Here is a 15,757-nt window from a genome sequence, read left to right on the forward strand (position 1 = left end):
GTTTCTCCTTATAGGACTCGCTTCTGATTTTGCAGGTGGCCCCAGCCCTCGCTAAGACCCCTTGAGACCCCACTCACCTTCCTCCACCCCTGTGACGATGGACGCGAAGTTGTCATCCAGCAAGACCATGTCGGCTGCACTTTTGGCTGCATCAGAACCCGTTATCCCCATGGCGATCCCGATGTCTGCCTTCTTTAGAGCCGGGGAGTCGTTAACTCCGTCCCCTGTCACAGCGACAATAGCATCCTGTGGGGACACCAAGAGGAGGTGAGTGAGCAGCCTGGGCAGGAGACACCCACTCCCTTTGTCTTGAGGCTGCGAGGTCAGCCAGAGGCAAAATGAAGGCCCGCTTTGGGTTTGGGGGGAAAGATTAAGACAGCAAATCCCAGAAGCAAGAGCAACAAGCTCCAAACAAGATGTGTGCGAATAATTAAAACCAATGTGAATCCAAATTGGAAAGGAAGAAGTGAAACTGTCACTGTTTGCAGATGACCTGAGACTAAGCAAAGAAAATCCTAGACTCCACCAGAAAACTATTAGAACTAATAAGTACAAAATTAGTAAATAGAAATCTGTTGCATTTCTATACACTAACAACGCACTCTCAGGAGAAATGAAGAAAACAATCCCACTCACAATTGCATCAAAAAGAATAAAATACCTAGGAATAAATTTAACTGAGGAGGTAAAAGACCTGTACTCGGAAAACTATAAGACACTGATGAAAGATACTGAAGATGACACAAACAGATAAAAAGATATACTGTGTTCCTAGATTGGAATAATATTGTTAAAATGACCATACTACCCAAGGCAATCTACAGACTCAATGCCATCTCTATCAAAATATCAATGACATTTTTCACAAAAGTAGAATAAGTAATTATAAAATTTGTATGGAACCATAAAAGACCCCAAATAGACAAAACAATCTTGAGAAAAAACACCAAAGCTGGAGGTATCACACGTCCTGATTTCAAACTATACCACAAAGCTACAGTAATCAAAACAGTGTGGTACTGGCACAAAAAACAGACACATGGATCAATGGAACAGAACAGAGAGCCCAGAAACAAACCCACACTAATGTGGGCAATTAATCTACAACAAATGAGGCAAGAATATACAATGGAGGAAAGACAGCCTCTTTACTATATGATGTTGGGAAAACTGGACAGCTACATGCAGAAGAATGAAACTGGACCACTTTCTCACACCATATACAAAAATAGACTCAAAATGGATTAAAGACTTAAATGTAAATATAAGATATGAAACCGTAAAACTCCTAGAAGGATACATAGGCAGTACACCTTTGACATCAGTCTTAGCAATATTTTTTTGGATCTCTCTTCTCAGGCAGGGGAAACAAGAGCAAAAGTGAACAAATGGGACTATATCAAACCAGAAAGCTTTTGCACAGCAAAGGCAATTATCAGCAAAACAAAAAGGCAACCTGCTGAATGGGAGAAGATATTTGCAAATGATATATCCAACAAGGGGTTAATATCCAAACTATACAAAGAGCTCATACAACCTGACATTAATAAAATAAACAATCCAATTAAAAACTGGACAGAGAACCTGAATAGACATTTCTCCAAAGAAGATATATAGGTGGCCAACAGGCATATGAAAAGATGCTCCATACCACTAATCATAAGGAAAATGCAAATCAAAGCCACAATCATGTACCATCTCACACCTGTGAGAATGGCTATTATCAAAATGACAACCAGGGACTTCCCTGGCGGTCCAGTGGTTAAGACTTCGCCTTCCAGTGCATGGGGTGCGGGTTCAATCCCTGGTTGGGGAAGTAAGATCCCACGTGTCTCGTGGCCAAAAAACCAAAACATAAAACAGAAGCAATATTGTAATAAATTTAATAAAAACTTAAAAAAGATACAACCAATAGCAAGTGTTGGCAAGGATATGGAAGAAAGGGAACACCTGTGCACTGTTGATAGGACTGTAAATTGGTGCAGACACTATGGAAACCAGTATGGAGGTTCCTCAGAAATTTAAAGATAGAACTACCAGTGGATCCAGCAATTCCACTTCTGGGTATTTTTCTGAAGAAAACAAAAGCACCAATTAGATAAGATACATGTATCCCAATGTTCATTGCAATATTATTTACAATTGTCAAGATATGGAAGGAACCCAAATGCCCATGAATAGGTGAATGGATAAAGAGGATGTGGTGTGTAAATTTGTTACTCAACCATAAAAAAAAGGAATGAAATCTTGTCAGTTGCAACAATGTGGATGGACCTAGAGGGTGTTATGCTCCACATGACATAAGTCAGAGAAAGACAGATAGCGTATGATTTTACTTATATGTGGAATCTACAAAACAAAACAAATGAACAAACATGACAAAACAGAAACAGTCATAGATACAGAGAACAGGTGGTTGCCAGAGGGGAGGGTGGGGGTGTTGAGTGAAACAAGCATGGGGGATGAAGACACACTTTCAGTTACAAAATAAATGAGTCGCAGGGGTGAAATGTACAGCGTGGGAGACACAGTCAATATGTAATATCTTTGTAAGGTGACAGGTGGTAATTGAATTAATTGTTGTGAGCATTTTGAATTGTAAAGAAATATCAAATCATTATGTTGCATACCAGGAACTAACAGTGTTGTAGCTCAATTATACGTAAAAACAAACAAACAAACAAACACATAAAAAAAGAGATCAGATTTGTGGTTACCAGAGGTGGGGGTGTGAGGGGAGGTGGAATTGGAGGAAGGGGGTCAAAGGAACCAACTCCCAGTTACAAGGAGTACTGGGGATGTAACATACAACATTACAGGAAAGCTGTTGAGAATTCATCCTGAGTCCCCATCACAGGAAAAAAATTTTTTTTCTTTTTCTTTAATTTTGTATCTATATGAGACAGCTGTTCATTAAACTTAACTGTGATAATCATTTCATGACATACGCTTTTCTTTAATTTTGTATCTTTATGAGACAGCTGTTCATTAAACTTACTGTGATAATCATTTCATGACATAAGCAAGTCAGATCACTATGCTGCACACCTTAAGCTTATACAGTGCTGTGCGTCAATTATATCTCCACAAAACTGGAGGGAAAAAACCCAGTGTGTGTGCAGGCGACAGTGGGTACGCTGTCTTATGGCTTTGCGCTTTCTGTTCTGCGTCCACTCACATCCCCCATAGCTCCAAACTTCCCTGTCGCAAGGCCCTTGGGGAGCCTGCAGCAAGGCCCCAAGGTGAGCAGAGGGTCAGCCCCGACGGGTGGAGATGTGGGGTGGTGAGGATGGGGGCCCAGCGCTCAGCGCTGCATGTCCCCGTGGGATGGTAACAGACCTGGAAGGTTCCCCCAGTGCTGCGTCCACCCACCTGCCTCTGACAGCCCTCCACAATGATCAGCTTCTGCTGGGGGGACGTCCGGGCAAAGACGATCTCCGAGTGGTTGGCCAAGAGCTCGTCCAGTTGCGCCGGGCTCATGTCCTTTAGCTCCATGCCGGTCACCACAGCGGCCTTAGCGTCCCTAGAAGGGCAGCAGGAACTGGCTGAGGCTCAAGGTTGAAACAATGTTCTGGGCGGGAGGTGGGCTGAACCTCTTTGATTTTACCTGGAACCCAAAGTCCTGACACCTAGTCCTCTGGTGGGATAACCGGGTGTGTGAGTACTGGGGATACTTTGGTCTCATTTCAAGACAGTGAACTAAGGCTGACAAATAAGGCATTTCCTTGCGTCACTCAACAGTAGGAAAAAGCCAATTAGCCATTTCCTTCCAGGAATGTGTGAGAGGTGGTACTTCCCGGGGCAATGCTTTACTCAATAAGTAAAAGGAGGGTAAAAAAACCTGCCTGTTTGTACGTTTTGGGTCCTAGAATCCGGCGTATGCCTAAACACATGGGTAACAATTCTTTACTGTCATTTCCTATTTATAGTGTCTGCTATGCCATGAGCTATGCAGGGAGAAAAGTTTATTGAGGTCTTCTTTGAGGAAAGCTTTTAACTGCTGACTATAAAAGTGAGGTTCTAGAAACTACGTGCAGATCTGACTGTGCTGTCCCCTGTGCACACTCTCCCGAGGCTTCCGCTGTGCTTTGAGCAGACCCCGGAATCCCTACTCGGTCTGCAGGGCTGGGTGCAGCCCATGCCATCTGTCCCTTCTGACTCTTGCCAGCAGCCCACTAGGCTTCTCAGTTCTGAGCCCCCGGACTCTACGTGCAAAGGCCTCACACGTCCTGCTACGTCGACTTCCCTTCCCTTGGTGAACACTCCAGCCTTCTAATCTCAGCTTAAACATCCTTAAGTACAAAACACTGCATGCTTTTTTCATTCTTAAAGTTCTGCGCTTTTTTTCTTTTTTTTTAGGTCTGTTCTTTCCTATCGGTGCTAAATATTGGAATTCTATCACTTGACTCAAACTACAGGTCTTCCTATATTCTGGTAAGAAAATGTATATATATGGGGCTTCCCTGGTGGCACAGTGGTTAAGAATCCGCCTGCCAGTGCAGGGGACACGGGTTCGAGCCCTGGTCCGGGAAGATCCCACATGCCACGGAGCAACTAAGCCTGTGCGCCACAACTACTGAGCCTGTGCTCTAGAGCCCGCAAGCCACAACTACTGAAGCCCGCACCCCTAGAGCCCGTGCTCTGCAACAAGAGAAGCCACCGCAATGAGAAGCCCACGCACCACAACAAAGAGTAGCCCCTGCTCGCTGCAACCAGAGAAAGCCTGCACTCAGTAACGAAGACCCAATGCAGCCAAAAATAAATAAATAAAAAAGTAAATAAAAAAATTAAAAAAATATATACAAATAAAAGTAAGTTAAGAAAGAAAGGGTGTTTCCTTTCTCCCCAGAGCTGCAAAAAGTGTTATTCTATGATCATGAAGCTGGAGTTGATACAGTGGACAATTGAAAACGTTCACAAAGCATCCACCCCTCTCTCCTGTGTGGTAACTTGTAGGAAAAAGTATAATCCTACTATTTAAAAAATCAAAACAGATAAACAAAAGCTCCAAAGCTGTCTTCATAGATGAATGCTATTGACACAAAGGAGCAGTGGAAGACCCTTGGACTTCAGATAGTGCTGCTGTGCCCAGAGGCCGTTCAACTGTTTGGTTGTCTTAACTGGTAATTCGTTGCCCTGGTAGTAATTCACTACCTGACAGCTCTGTGTTCCTAAAAGGCATAAATGCTTGGGTAAACTAGAAGAGGTTCTTTGGTTTTTCCCTTTTTTCCCCACATGCATGAAAGTATAATAAAGCCAATGACACTAATTTTCAAACTAAGACTTTGGAGCCTTTGACTCATATAAATGATCAACAGTCCAGGGTCCCACTGCCAGCTCCTTTGTCCCTGTGTGTCCTTCACTGAGCTTACCACATCACAATTAATTTATTTTTCTTCCCTTCTGGCTCAATGGAAAGCTCCCCAAATGTGGGGAGAGTGTCTGGTCTGTTTCTGCTATAGCTCCAGTGTCTGGCACAGTGCCTGGTAGACACTAGGCACTCAACAATTATTTGTTGAAAGAATACAGAACAAATGGACAGATGACTGGACTAAAGGATGAACATGATTTAAAGAATTAGGAGACACAAGAAAAACAGTCTTTCCTTACGAAGCTTCCATTCTATTTACTACCAAGTAAAAAGTAAAGAGAAGTATGTTTCCACAGCTACACATTATGAAGCCAATGGAATAAATACGCAAGATGCAGACTGGGAGGGCACATGGAATGCAAAGTGTTCTCAATATTCTTGATTATACAACTGCATCAATGGCTGGTAATTTCCTGTAAAGTCTTTGCTTCAGTTTCTTCACGCTAAGTTAGGCACTTAAGTTTTCAGATCTACTTCACTGGGTTGAAATTTCATACAAGACATGCATACAGGTAGCCCTCATGGTATCAGTACCATGCCTGGCACATGTCCGGTGCTCAATCCAATTTTGAGGAAGGAATGGATACATACATTATAGAGTAAAGCAGCCTCGCATAACCCTGAGAGGATATCTGGCAGGAAGGGGGTTTGCACCCACAGCATGGCTCTTTAAAGGCAACAGGGCCCCGTGGCTAAGAACCTGAGTTCTGCTGGGTGGGTTCCGAGCTCACCGCTTGTTAACCTGCGCCACAGCAACGTTGAGGCGTTTTGCAATGTCTTCCACTGTCTCACTGTTGGCGGAAATGATACCTACACTCTTGGCAATAGCTTTGGCTGTGATTGGATGATCGCCAGTAACCATGATGATCTAGAACACAAACAATGAGAAGGGCATGTAGACGGTGAGGGACTCAGGTACCCGAGCAGGGACAACTCGGCATCGCCTGCTCCACCATGGCCCCGTACAGCACGGCTAGGGATGACTATGCTTTGCCCTAATGAGCCGTCCTTGATCTTTAGGTCAAAGAAGCAGCTGTCTTTGAAGGGCACACTGATCCCACGAGATCTACCCTTGCTCCTAAGCTTCTTACATTTCCTCCTCTGACATCCAGCCTTTCCTTTGGACATAACTTTATCTGTGAAAGGGCTGACAGGATGTCTCCTTGGGTAGCTTCATGATGCTCCACAGCCTTGGAATTTACACGTTAATGGAATTCATATTTTGGCTTTTATATCAGGAGGGAAATGGAATATGGAAGCTGGACCTCGAGATTAAGTAATAAAACCTATTACTGTCTATCACAGTCTAGGGCAAGATGTGACCACCTCATGGCACAGGGACACAGCTTTCTGCTCGCTGCAGTTACTCTTGTGGTTTATTCCACACAGACACAATCACTTTGCTTTTATGGGACAGTTACTGAAATCTTAGTACAGTGAAAGTGGAGACCAAAAAAAGGGGAATTATGACATTTAGTTGAAGAGACCTAAATACTGACTCTCCCATGACAAATGTTCCTAGAAAGGGATCCAACATCAATGGAGGACTTGTTAATTCAGGAATGTGTAAGTCCCACCTTGATCCCTGCACTCCGGCACTTGGTGACCGCATCAGGGACCGTGGACCGAGGCGGGTCGATCATCGATAAGAGGCCCACAAAACAGAAGTTGGAAGTAGGAAAGTTCATTGTGTCTACATCAAATGAATAGGTTGCTGGAAACTCGTCTGCTGGCAGGTAGAGATGACAGAAACCTGAAATGGGTATAAATTTGGGAGTCAATGAAACTAGGACAAGAAATGACACAAGAAAGAAGGAACAACAACAAAGAAAAAAGAATGAAAGAAAGAAGGAACGTTTTCATACACTCTCAGTCCTTTGTATTTTACCAATACTTTAGAGTTTAACCAGAACTGTTTAATTCCTTCAGTTCCATAACACATGTTGTTTTTAGGAAAGACATGTTTCATCCCAAAATAATTTACTCTGTGCCCATTAGGTTCTCTGTTATGTTCTGGAAACAGAAAGCCCAGAAGTGGACAGCCTTTACTTCTCAACAGGTTGCAGTTTAGTGGGGGACAGACACAAAGAGATGAAGAGCCCGGAGCGTGGTGAGTACCACAGAGCAGGGCTACGCTCAGCCACCTGAGAACAGGAAAGACTTCACCAAGGAGGTCATGTGAGCTCACTCTTGAGCAAGGAGTCGGATGTTTCCCGGGGAAAGAAGGGAGGACAGGCGGTGGGAAGGCCCTTTTCGGCAGAGAAAACAAAATGTGCTCCTGCGCAAACCAGGGAAGGAACTGGGGCATCAGGGGAAGGGCATGATGTTCAGCCTTTAATCACGTGTGAGGGAAAGGTCAAACGTGAGGGTCCTAGAGCAACTCAGACGGGCAGCAATCCTGCCTTGAAAGACTACTTGGTGCTGTGGGGCGCGCTTCAAGCATTATCAACTCATTTATGTATTTTATTTGCATTACAGACTCAAATGTCCTTTAGAAACACACATTCCACAGATTCCATCTCTACTGGCAAGAGCTTTCACTATGTTTAACGAGCCTTATCGTCAGTATGAACTTCTGCTACCTTGAACCCATCCATCACCCTGTAGTTCAGAGCTGCTGTTTCGTCGGCCCCCGATTCTCCCAGCAGAACATGTCCTGTGATACCCCTTACGTTGCCACTGACAGGCTTCTGCCATGGTGGCTGTGCTTCTAAGGTTCCTTCCACCTCTAATGCCCCCTTCTCTCAGTTACTGGCAGTACGTTTTCCCTAACTGCTCAGTGGGAAACTTCAACATTTTTTTTTTTTCTTTTTTTTTTTTGCGGTACGCGGGCCTCTCACTGCTGTGGCCTCTCCCGTTGCAGAGCACAGGCTCCGGATGTGCAGGCTCAGCGGCCATGGCTCACGGGCCCAGCCTCTCCGCGGCATGTGGGATCTTCCCAGACCGGGGCACGAACCCGTGTCCCCTGCATCGGCAGGCAGACTCTCAACCACTGCGCCACCAGGAAGGCCCCTCAACATTTTTTTAAACTTACTTTTCCCCTCTAATTAGCTGCTAAGTCTTACCAATTCTGCCTCCACAGTCTCTGTATGTGACCTTCACGTTCCCGTTGCCTGGGATCAAATCCCTTTTCGCCTGAGTGAGGGCAGCACCTCCTGCTGAGACCCACTCTGCTCCTGTCCCCACCAAGAAGGGCGCTGCAAGCCAACCTCCACACGACCCTTCTAGCCCTGTGTCCCAGGACCGTGGTACCTCGTCCACCTGCAGCCTCGACAAGGCGCGTGCCACTCCATCTGTTCCCACCGCTGTGCTCTGGCCCACGAGGTTCCCTCTGCGTGAGTGCGCTCCCTACCTCCCTTCAAGTTCCCTCACTCAAAGTCCAGAATGAAATGCAACCCGTCCCACGGTAACTTCCCAGATTTCCCTGATCTGGAAGGGACCGCCCCGCACACTATCCATCACACAGTGTCTCTTGTACGTTGACCATTTCTCCTTTATGACTCAAGTGGACGCCAGAGCTACTCCGCTACATCACAGGCCTGTCTCCTCGTGTGCCGGAGGCCGGCAGAGAGCCGCGGGCCTCACGGGCGGGATCAGGGCTCTGCTCACCCAGCACGCGCTCCCCCAGGCCGCCCAGCTCCATGTACGCCGTGTGGAAGGCCTTGGCCGTGCTCCTGTCCAGAGGCTGCTCCTGGCCGTTGACCATGATGGTGCTGCACTTCTCCAGGACCCGCTCGGGGGCCCCTTTCATCACCACGAGGAAACGCTTGTCACTGGGGTCGTCTGTCTCGTGTATGGAGAGCTGCGGGGGAAAGGGGTCGAGCATGTTCAGTGTGGCATTGGGCAATGACACCGTCTTTACTACTAAGGGCCTGAACTGGACACATCTTTAAATGAGCAACACGACAAGATTAAAAACACCCCTTTCTCTGTTGGCTACTGGTCCTTGATTTATAAAGAAGGAGTGTTCTCTGCAGGTGCATTCTGTCCTTTCTACCCAAGCAATATGCAGAGAGCTAGACTCTGTCCCAGCCCAGGGGGACACCCTGAATTTGAATCAGGGTGTCTCGCGGGGGATACTCAGCCTGTCTCTCAGACAGAAACTGGCTGCTTTAGGGAGGCCCGATGCACTGTCGTCCTGTGAAAGCTTCTGCCTTGAACACGATCTCCTGGGGCGACCGTGGGGTCAGAGGGCTGGGAGCCGCCTTGTCTCACCTCCTGCCTTGACTGCCCTCCCTGCAGACCCGAAACGTCCTGCACTCAGTCAGGCACGTGGGCAGCGTCACTGCCTGGATGTGACAGAGGACGCGAGGGCTGTGAGGACAGCCTCTCACGCACAGGCCTCTGGGGGGACAGCTAAGTAACAAGAATCACAACTTTACCGTCATTACCCTTTGACCTCACAATTCTACTTCTAGATGTACCCTAATAAGATAATCGGGAAAACTGTGGAAAAATTTATAGACAATAATAAAGTGTCTAAGTCTAGACCTTATTTTATACCAGGTACCCTTCTAAGCCCTGGAAAGAATTTTAGGAAGCTGGAGTGTCTGGGAGAGAATGAGTAAGTTACAAAGAAAAATTCTATCATTTTGGGTCTACCAGTTGATTCTAAACCAGTAGTTTATAGACTTTTGGATATCAGAGATGAGTACAAAAAAAAAAAAAAGAAAACCATGGAGGGCAAACGTAAGGTTGCAGCTTTTTTCACATTGCCAAGTAGCGACATTAAAAAAACCAACTAACCAAACCAAAAACCTCCGTCTGTCACTATCATTTTCTGAAAGTTAGGGCATTTTAACACTTAAAGTAGGAATAATAAATACTTTTATTGTGTATATTGTTCTGAGTGCCCAGAAATTAAATGGACTCATTTAATTCTCAAAACTATGGCCATGGGTACCATTATTACTGCCTTTTACAAGGGAGGAATCTGAGGTGCAGAGAGTTCAGTGACTGCTAGCAGGGGGCTGACGTGGGACCCGAATTCTGGCCAGCAGGCCCCAGAGTCCCTGCCCTAACCATGCAGGACATAAAGGATAATCTTCTAAATTCAATACTTTCATCTCTATATAAAATTTTATAAAATATTGTCCTAATTTTTCAATTTGCCATAAACTATGGAAAATATTTTAATGGACCAGTCTCAGTTTGGGGAACTGCTATTCTAAGACTGTCCACTTTGTTTCCTTGGGTTGAACGATGCCCCAGAGACCCTCCAAGGTCATGACACCCAACCACCTTGCTTAGTGCTGAGTGTTGCTCGTGTGTGGATATAAAATGGCACTAATAGCATCCCAGAGGCTCTTTGGCCTCTTCTGAAGGACCCTCTCCTTTCTAGACCAACTCTGGGGAGCCCACTTCTCCCTCAACATTCTGTACACGAGGCCTCACAGAACCCGCTTTTCCTCACATCTCACACGATGAGGAAGCCTTCCCTGGAGGAGACAGAGCCCCGGGGGGACTCTGAGTCTCGTTCATGGTTGGAAGGCCATCCTGCCTAGTCCTAAGAGCATGGTCCCCTGGGTCTGCCTGAGTCCTGGCTCTGTCCCTTGCTGGCTATGTCCTGTTTCCTCCTTCTCTACTGCCTAACAGAATTGTTGTGAGAAGTGTGGAAATTAGCACATGATAGCTATTGTTACAATGATTATTTTAGAATTGCTACTCATTCTATTTTCACTATATTTTTGAACAGAAATCTGATTTCCTCTACATTTTACATCATACATTTTGTTAGTTGTCTGTTTTGCTAACCATGATTTTTTACTGTTCAATCATCCACAAAGATGTTTGCTCCACAGTTATTTTCCAGTCCTAAATTCCTTCCAAAGAAAATGTGTGGGTGGGTGGGACTTCCTGGTGGTGCAGTGGTTAACAATCCACCTGCCAATGCAGGGGACACGGGTTCAAGCCCTGGTCCGGGAAGACCCCACACGCTGCAGAGCAACTAAGCCCGTGCACCACAACTACTGAGCCTGCGCTCCAGAGCCCGTGAGCCACAACTACTAAGCCCGTGAGCCACAACTACTGAAGCCCGCGTGCCTAGAGCCTGAGCTCCACAACAAGAGAAGCCACTGCAATGAGAAGCCCACACACCACAATGAAGAGTAGCCCCTGCTCGCCGCAACTAGAGAAAGCCTGTGCACAGCAACGAAGACCCAACGCAGCCAAAAATAAATAAATTAATTTTAAAAAATAAAAGAAAATGTGTGGGTTATCACCAGAAACTTGTACACAAACATGGTTATCCTATTTACATAATTTACTGTTATGCAAAGACCAAGTCACGATGCCCCACTCTCAGCTTTGGAGTCTACAGGGAATCCCACCTGTGCCAGCACCTTGGGCTAGAAACTGTCCTTTGTCCTAACATGACTGCTGGGCACCCCTGGCATGAGGGGTGACAACTAGGCAAGGATCGCCATTCTCTTCCTGAGCCACGGGGGAGAGGAGATCCCTATGTACTGCCTGTGGGGCAGAACGGGAAAGCAGTGTGGCTGGCGCTCACTGGTCTTCACAAAGGGCAAGGCTTACCAACATGGCCTGAACTGAACTGCCCAGACTCTGTGCTGTGGTAGAAAAAGCATAGACTCAGGAGTCAGAGGTGTGAAAACTGCTTGTGCCACTTAGATGCTTGTGTGACTCTGTCACCTCAGCGCTTTCTAAGGCCTGTTTCCTCACCCTTCAGTTGGGTTACTTGGTCCTACCTCACAGGCTTATAATGAGGATTAAATGAGACAAAGCACGTAAAGTGCCTGACACAGACGAGGGGCAGCACTGCTTCTCCCCATGCCCCACCCTTCTCTCGTCCTTTGGGATGTGGCCGCTGCCCCTCCTTGGCCAAAGTTACCCAGTGCGGGTGCTGTTGCGTCTGTGTGCATGTGAGTGTGTACGTCACACAGATAGATCACGCGTGGGAACGGCAGGACCTTCACCGTTCTTTTTCTATACTTACTTCAGGGAAACCTGTTATGGGTTTACCGGACGTCCAGGCCCTGCATCTCTGAGGACTATTTTTGAAGTAAAGTGTCATTCACAATACATATTAACCAAAGGATACTTACACAGGTGGAAATGCTGTTCTAGTGATGATAAAGATTTAGTTGTGACGAAAAACTCACCTGAAATTTGTTGGTCGAGTTAAAAGGTATTTCAGCTACTTTGCGGTTTCTTTTTCTAATTTCCATCACGTTACCCAGAATGACCTCTGAGAATTTCAAAAGAGCAGTTTCTGAGGCATCTCCAACCACAGCTTTCTGCGAATCAAGAGATAAATAGTTGCAGCACATAATCTGGTTCTTCTCTGATCAATTGCAACGAACCAACACGTAACCTAAGCTTACTATCTCCTGGAGAGAGAAAACAATTACCGCACAACTGGTGACTGACTTAGGACTGTTAACTGCAGGGCGCCACCTGCTGGCATTAGGGGAGTTCAGAAAAGTGAGAGCTCTGAGAGCAGGAAGTTTTCATGAAAAAAGCAGTTATGAACTAGATCTTGAAAGACAGGTGGGGGGAGTTCCCTGGCGGTCCAGTGGTTAGGACTCCGTGCTTTCACTGCCAGGGCCCGGGTTCAATCCCTGGTCGGGGAACTAAGGTCCTGCAAGCCGCAAAAAAAAAAAAAAAAAAAAAAAAGAGAAAGAAAGACAGGTGGGTTACCTAAAGAGAGAGGAGCAGAAGAAAGCCTTCTAGAAACCAGAAAGCCGTGAAGGAAGGCATGTGGTGGGGAAACTCTATTGTGAGTGCTGAAGCACAGGTGGACACGGAGAATGTGGCAGATGTAAAGAACCCCAAAAGGCAAGCACTGAGGCCTACACTCGAGAAGCAGAAAATAGAGAAGCATGGAAAGTTTTTGAGCAAAGTTAGATGAAGTAGTCCATGTAACTAATGAAGTATTTAAGGAAAATCAGTGGCATGCAAGAAAGACAGGGGAGGGATAAACCAGAATCATGGAGGCCAGTTAAGAGGTTGGTACAATTGTTCCGATGCAAGGTATTAGTGATAACAGAAATGTAAAGTTGGATGCTCTGAAACAAGAGTAATAGGCCTTGTTGACTCACTAGATTTTTGGGAAGGAGTAAGTTAAAGATGACTTCCAAAAGGATGAGAAGTAAAATGGTTACAGCATAGAAAAATAGAAAATTTGGGATAAGATATTAACTTGGAGCAAGTTTGGGTACAGGTGGAAGGTGACAAGTATAGTATGTTGAGTGTCTAGGCTGCAAAACCTCCAAGTGGAAACACACACAGCGAGCTGGAGATGCATGGAATTTGGGTGAGAAATTAGAACTGGAGATAAGGACTTGAAAGATACAGAGAAGTGATTGGCCAAAAGGAGAATTAATGAGCTGGCTGATAAAGAAAAGCAAACAAAAAATATAAGTAAGAGTCAATGAAGGAAAGAGATGGCAAACAGAAAAGCCAGAACACAGATTCAGTGACTCCTGAGAGGGAGAGGGAGGAAAGGAGGAGAGGAGAGAGAGAAGTTTCGTATATTGCAATTATACAAGAGCTCCAGGCAGCCCAGAGGAATACGCTCTAAGACCCCTCCTTCTATTTCTAGCCGATTACATGTTAAACATCAGTGAATGGCATTTATGTAATAAGTAACCTTTGATTATATCTTCTTAGCTGATAAAGAAGTTAGGAAAGTAACTTAAAGGCACATTCATTTTCTGGAAAGAGACAGAATTTTCAAAAGGCCCAAGTGAATATTCTGAGAACTTTTAGATTTCTCGAAGCTAGTTACAGCGAAAAAAGTTTTCTACAGGTCTTGTGATTAGACTTGCTCTTACAGCATAAACCTACTCAGCTGGAGAGATTAAGTCAAGCACCAAATCAGAACAAGAAAGTGACGTGGCTCTGCCTGTAACTGAGACCGTGTGCAGGGCCTTCACCTTCATGATGGGGACGCTCTCCTGTCCTGGTCTGAACTCAGCACGGTTACACAGCGTTATGATCTTTGACAGGGAGGCCCAGGTTGCAGAGCTTTGATCAAAGACTTGATCTGGAAAGAAGAACAGGGGATGCCAAGGGTGCTGGGCTCGCACCCACGAACAGCACTATTCACCCCAAGGCTGCAGACCAGACCCTCCGCTGAGTCTGCAGTGCAGGGCCAGGCTGGATGCGCCCGAAGACTCACTCGAATGGTCTTCACTAGTGTCTGCCACGAAGACCTGGCTGTCGAACCACAGATGGGCCACGGTCATCCTGTTCTGGGTGAGGGTCCCCGTCTTGTCTGAGCAGATGATGGAGGTGGAACCAAGGGTCTCCACTGCCTCTAGGCCTTTCACCAGGCAGTTCTTCTTGGCCATTCGTTTTGCTGTCAGTGACAGAGCCACCTAGACGGAGGAGAGAGGGAGAAGCTTGGAGAAGAGCCACCCTTTTGAACTCGGGTTCAATAATGTAGAAACAGGTAGAGCTGGACTAGTGTCAGGTATGGTTATAGATGCAGTAAAGCTGCATCAGCCCCAGTGACTGAGAAAGCATGTAAAGCCCTATACATGGACATGCCACAGTCCTTTCTTCTATTAAATGTGGAACACTCTTTTGTCCCTTTGCTCCTTCAGGAAAATGATCCTAAGGCACCCACAGGTCGCAGAGCCAGGCAAGTCATGTGTAATTACAAAGGGGGCCTTGGCTGTCATTCACAAGCAAGAACGCTAAGACGGACTTCCACCGCTACTTGCCAAAGGGCTTGTCCCAAAGGGCTACCTTGCTGCTTTGGGGAATCAAGAAGCATTTGTTTCACTTTAAGAGCTCCATATTTAAACATTCTTCGCTCTCTCTGAACCCTGCAGATGTCAAAGGGTTCTGTTTGCCTCCAATTCTGTCAAATTACTCTCTGCTGGAGTCAGAGGAGACCTGGAATCAAAAACTTCTGTCTTTGCTCAGGATGGCGCCAGGCCACCTTCACACAGGACTGAAGATACGAAGCCCTCTTCCCTGCCTGTGGGGCCCGCACCGCAGAGAAGGGCCTTGTTCAAGGGTGAGCTAAGCAGGGAGAACCAAAGCTGAACCTGGACGTAAGCACAGGAAGGGGCTGAACTGCTCTGCAGGAACACACAGAAGGCATTTGTGTGTGTCCGTGGGAGTCTGAGAGGGAAGAGAAGCGAGGTAAAAAGTGTGCTCAAGTCCCTCAGCTGTAGAAACTGCCAAAGGAGTTTGTTGGTTTGTTTTCCTTTTAAGAACAGTGGAAATGTGGGGGGAGGTATCCGGCTTCTAGAAAATCCGTAAATGGTGGTTCAAGACTGTCTTATCTAGATCTTAAGGGATTTGCAGACAGATCTCCTGAAAATGAAAATATAAGTTTTCAAGGACATTGCATTCAAATATTAACAAATCACAATTCTTTTTGTCCCTCTAAGAAACAGTCTGTTCAGAATG

The 15,757-nt window shown here is 45.9% G+C and overlaps 1 protein-coding gene across 1 annotated transcript in view; it reads right to left on the reverse strand.

Moving 5' to 3' along the window:
• The window catches only part of ATP12A (ATPase H+/K+ transporting non-gastric alpha2 subunit), a 73,854-nt gene that overhangs the window by 3,524 nt on the left and 54,573 nt on the right, over positions 1–15,757 (reverse strand). Inside the window, exons 16-23 of the mRNA XM_089899300.1 lie at positions 14,514–14,712; positions 14,269–14,378; positions 12,493–12,627; positions 8,981–9,173; positions 6,949–7,124; positions 6,103–6,239; positions 3,373–3,523; positions 78–246 (exon numbers count right to left, since the gene is read on the reverse strand). Of these exons, the coding sequence (XP_089755426.1) occupies positions 78–246; positions 3,373–3,523; positions 6,103–6,239; positions 6,949–7,124; positions 8,981–9,173; positions 12,493–12,627; positions 14,269–14,378; positions 14,514–14,712 (1,270 nt within the window). The remainder of the gene's footprint in view (positions 1–77; positions 247–3,372; positions 3,524–6,102; positions 6,240–6,948; positions 7,125–8,980; positions 9,174–12,492; positions 12,628–14,268; positions 14,379–14,513; positions 14,713–15,757) is intronic.

Source organism: Delphinapterus leucas, chromosome 18 (genome assembly GCF_059928025.1).
Source record: "Delphinapterus leucas isolate spDelLeu-1000000601 "Yukka" chromosome 18, BTC_Dleu_Yukka2, whole genome shotgun sequence".
NCBI classification, from domain to species: Eukaryota; Metazoa; Chordata; class Mammalia; order Artiodactyla; family Monodontidae; genus Delphinapterus; species Delphinapterus leucas.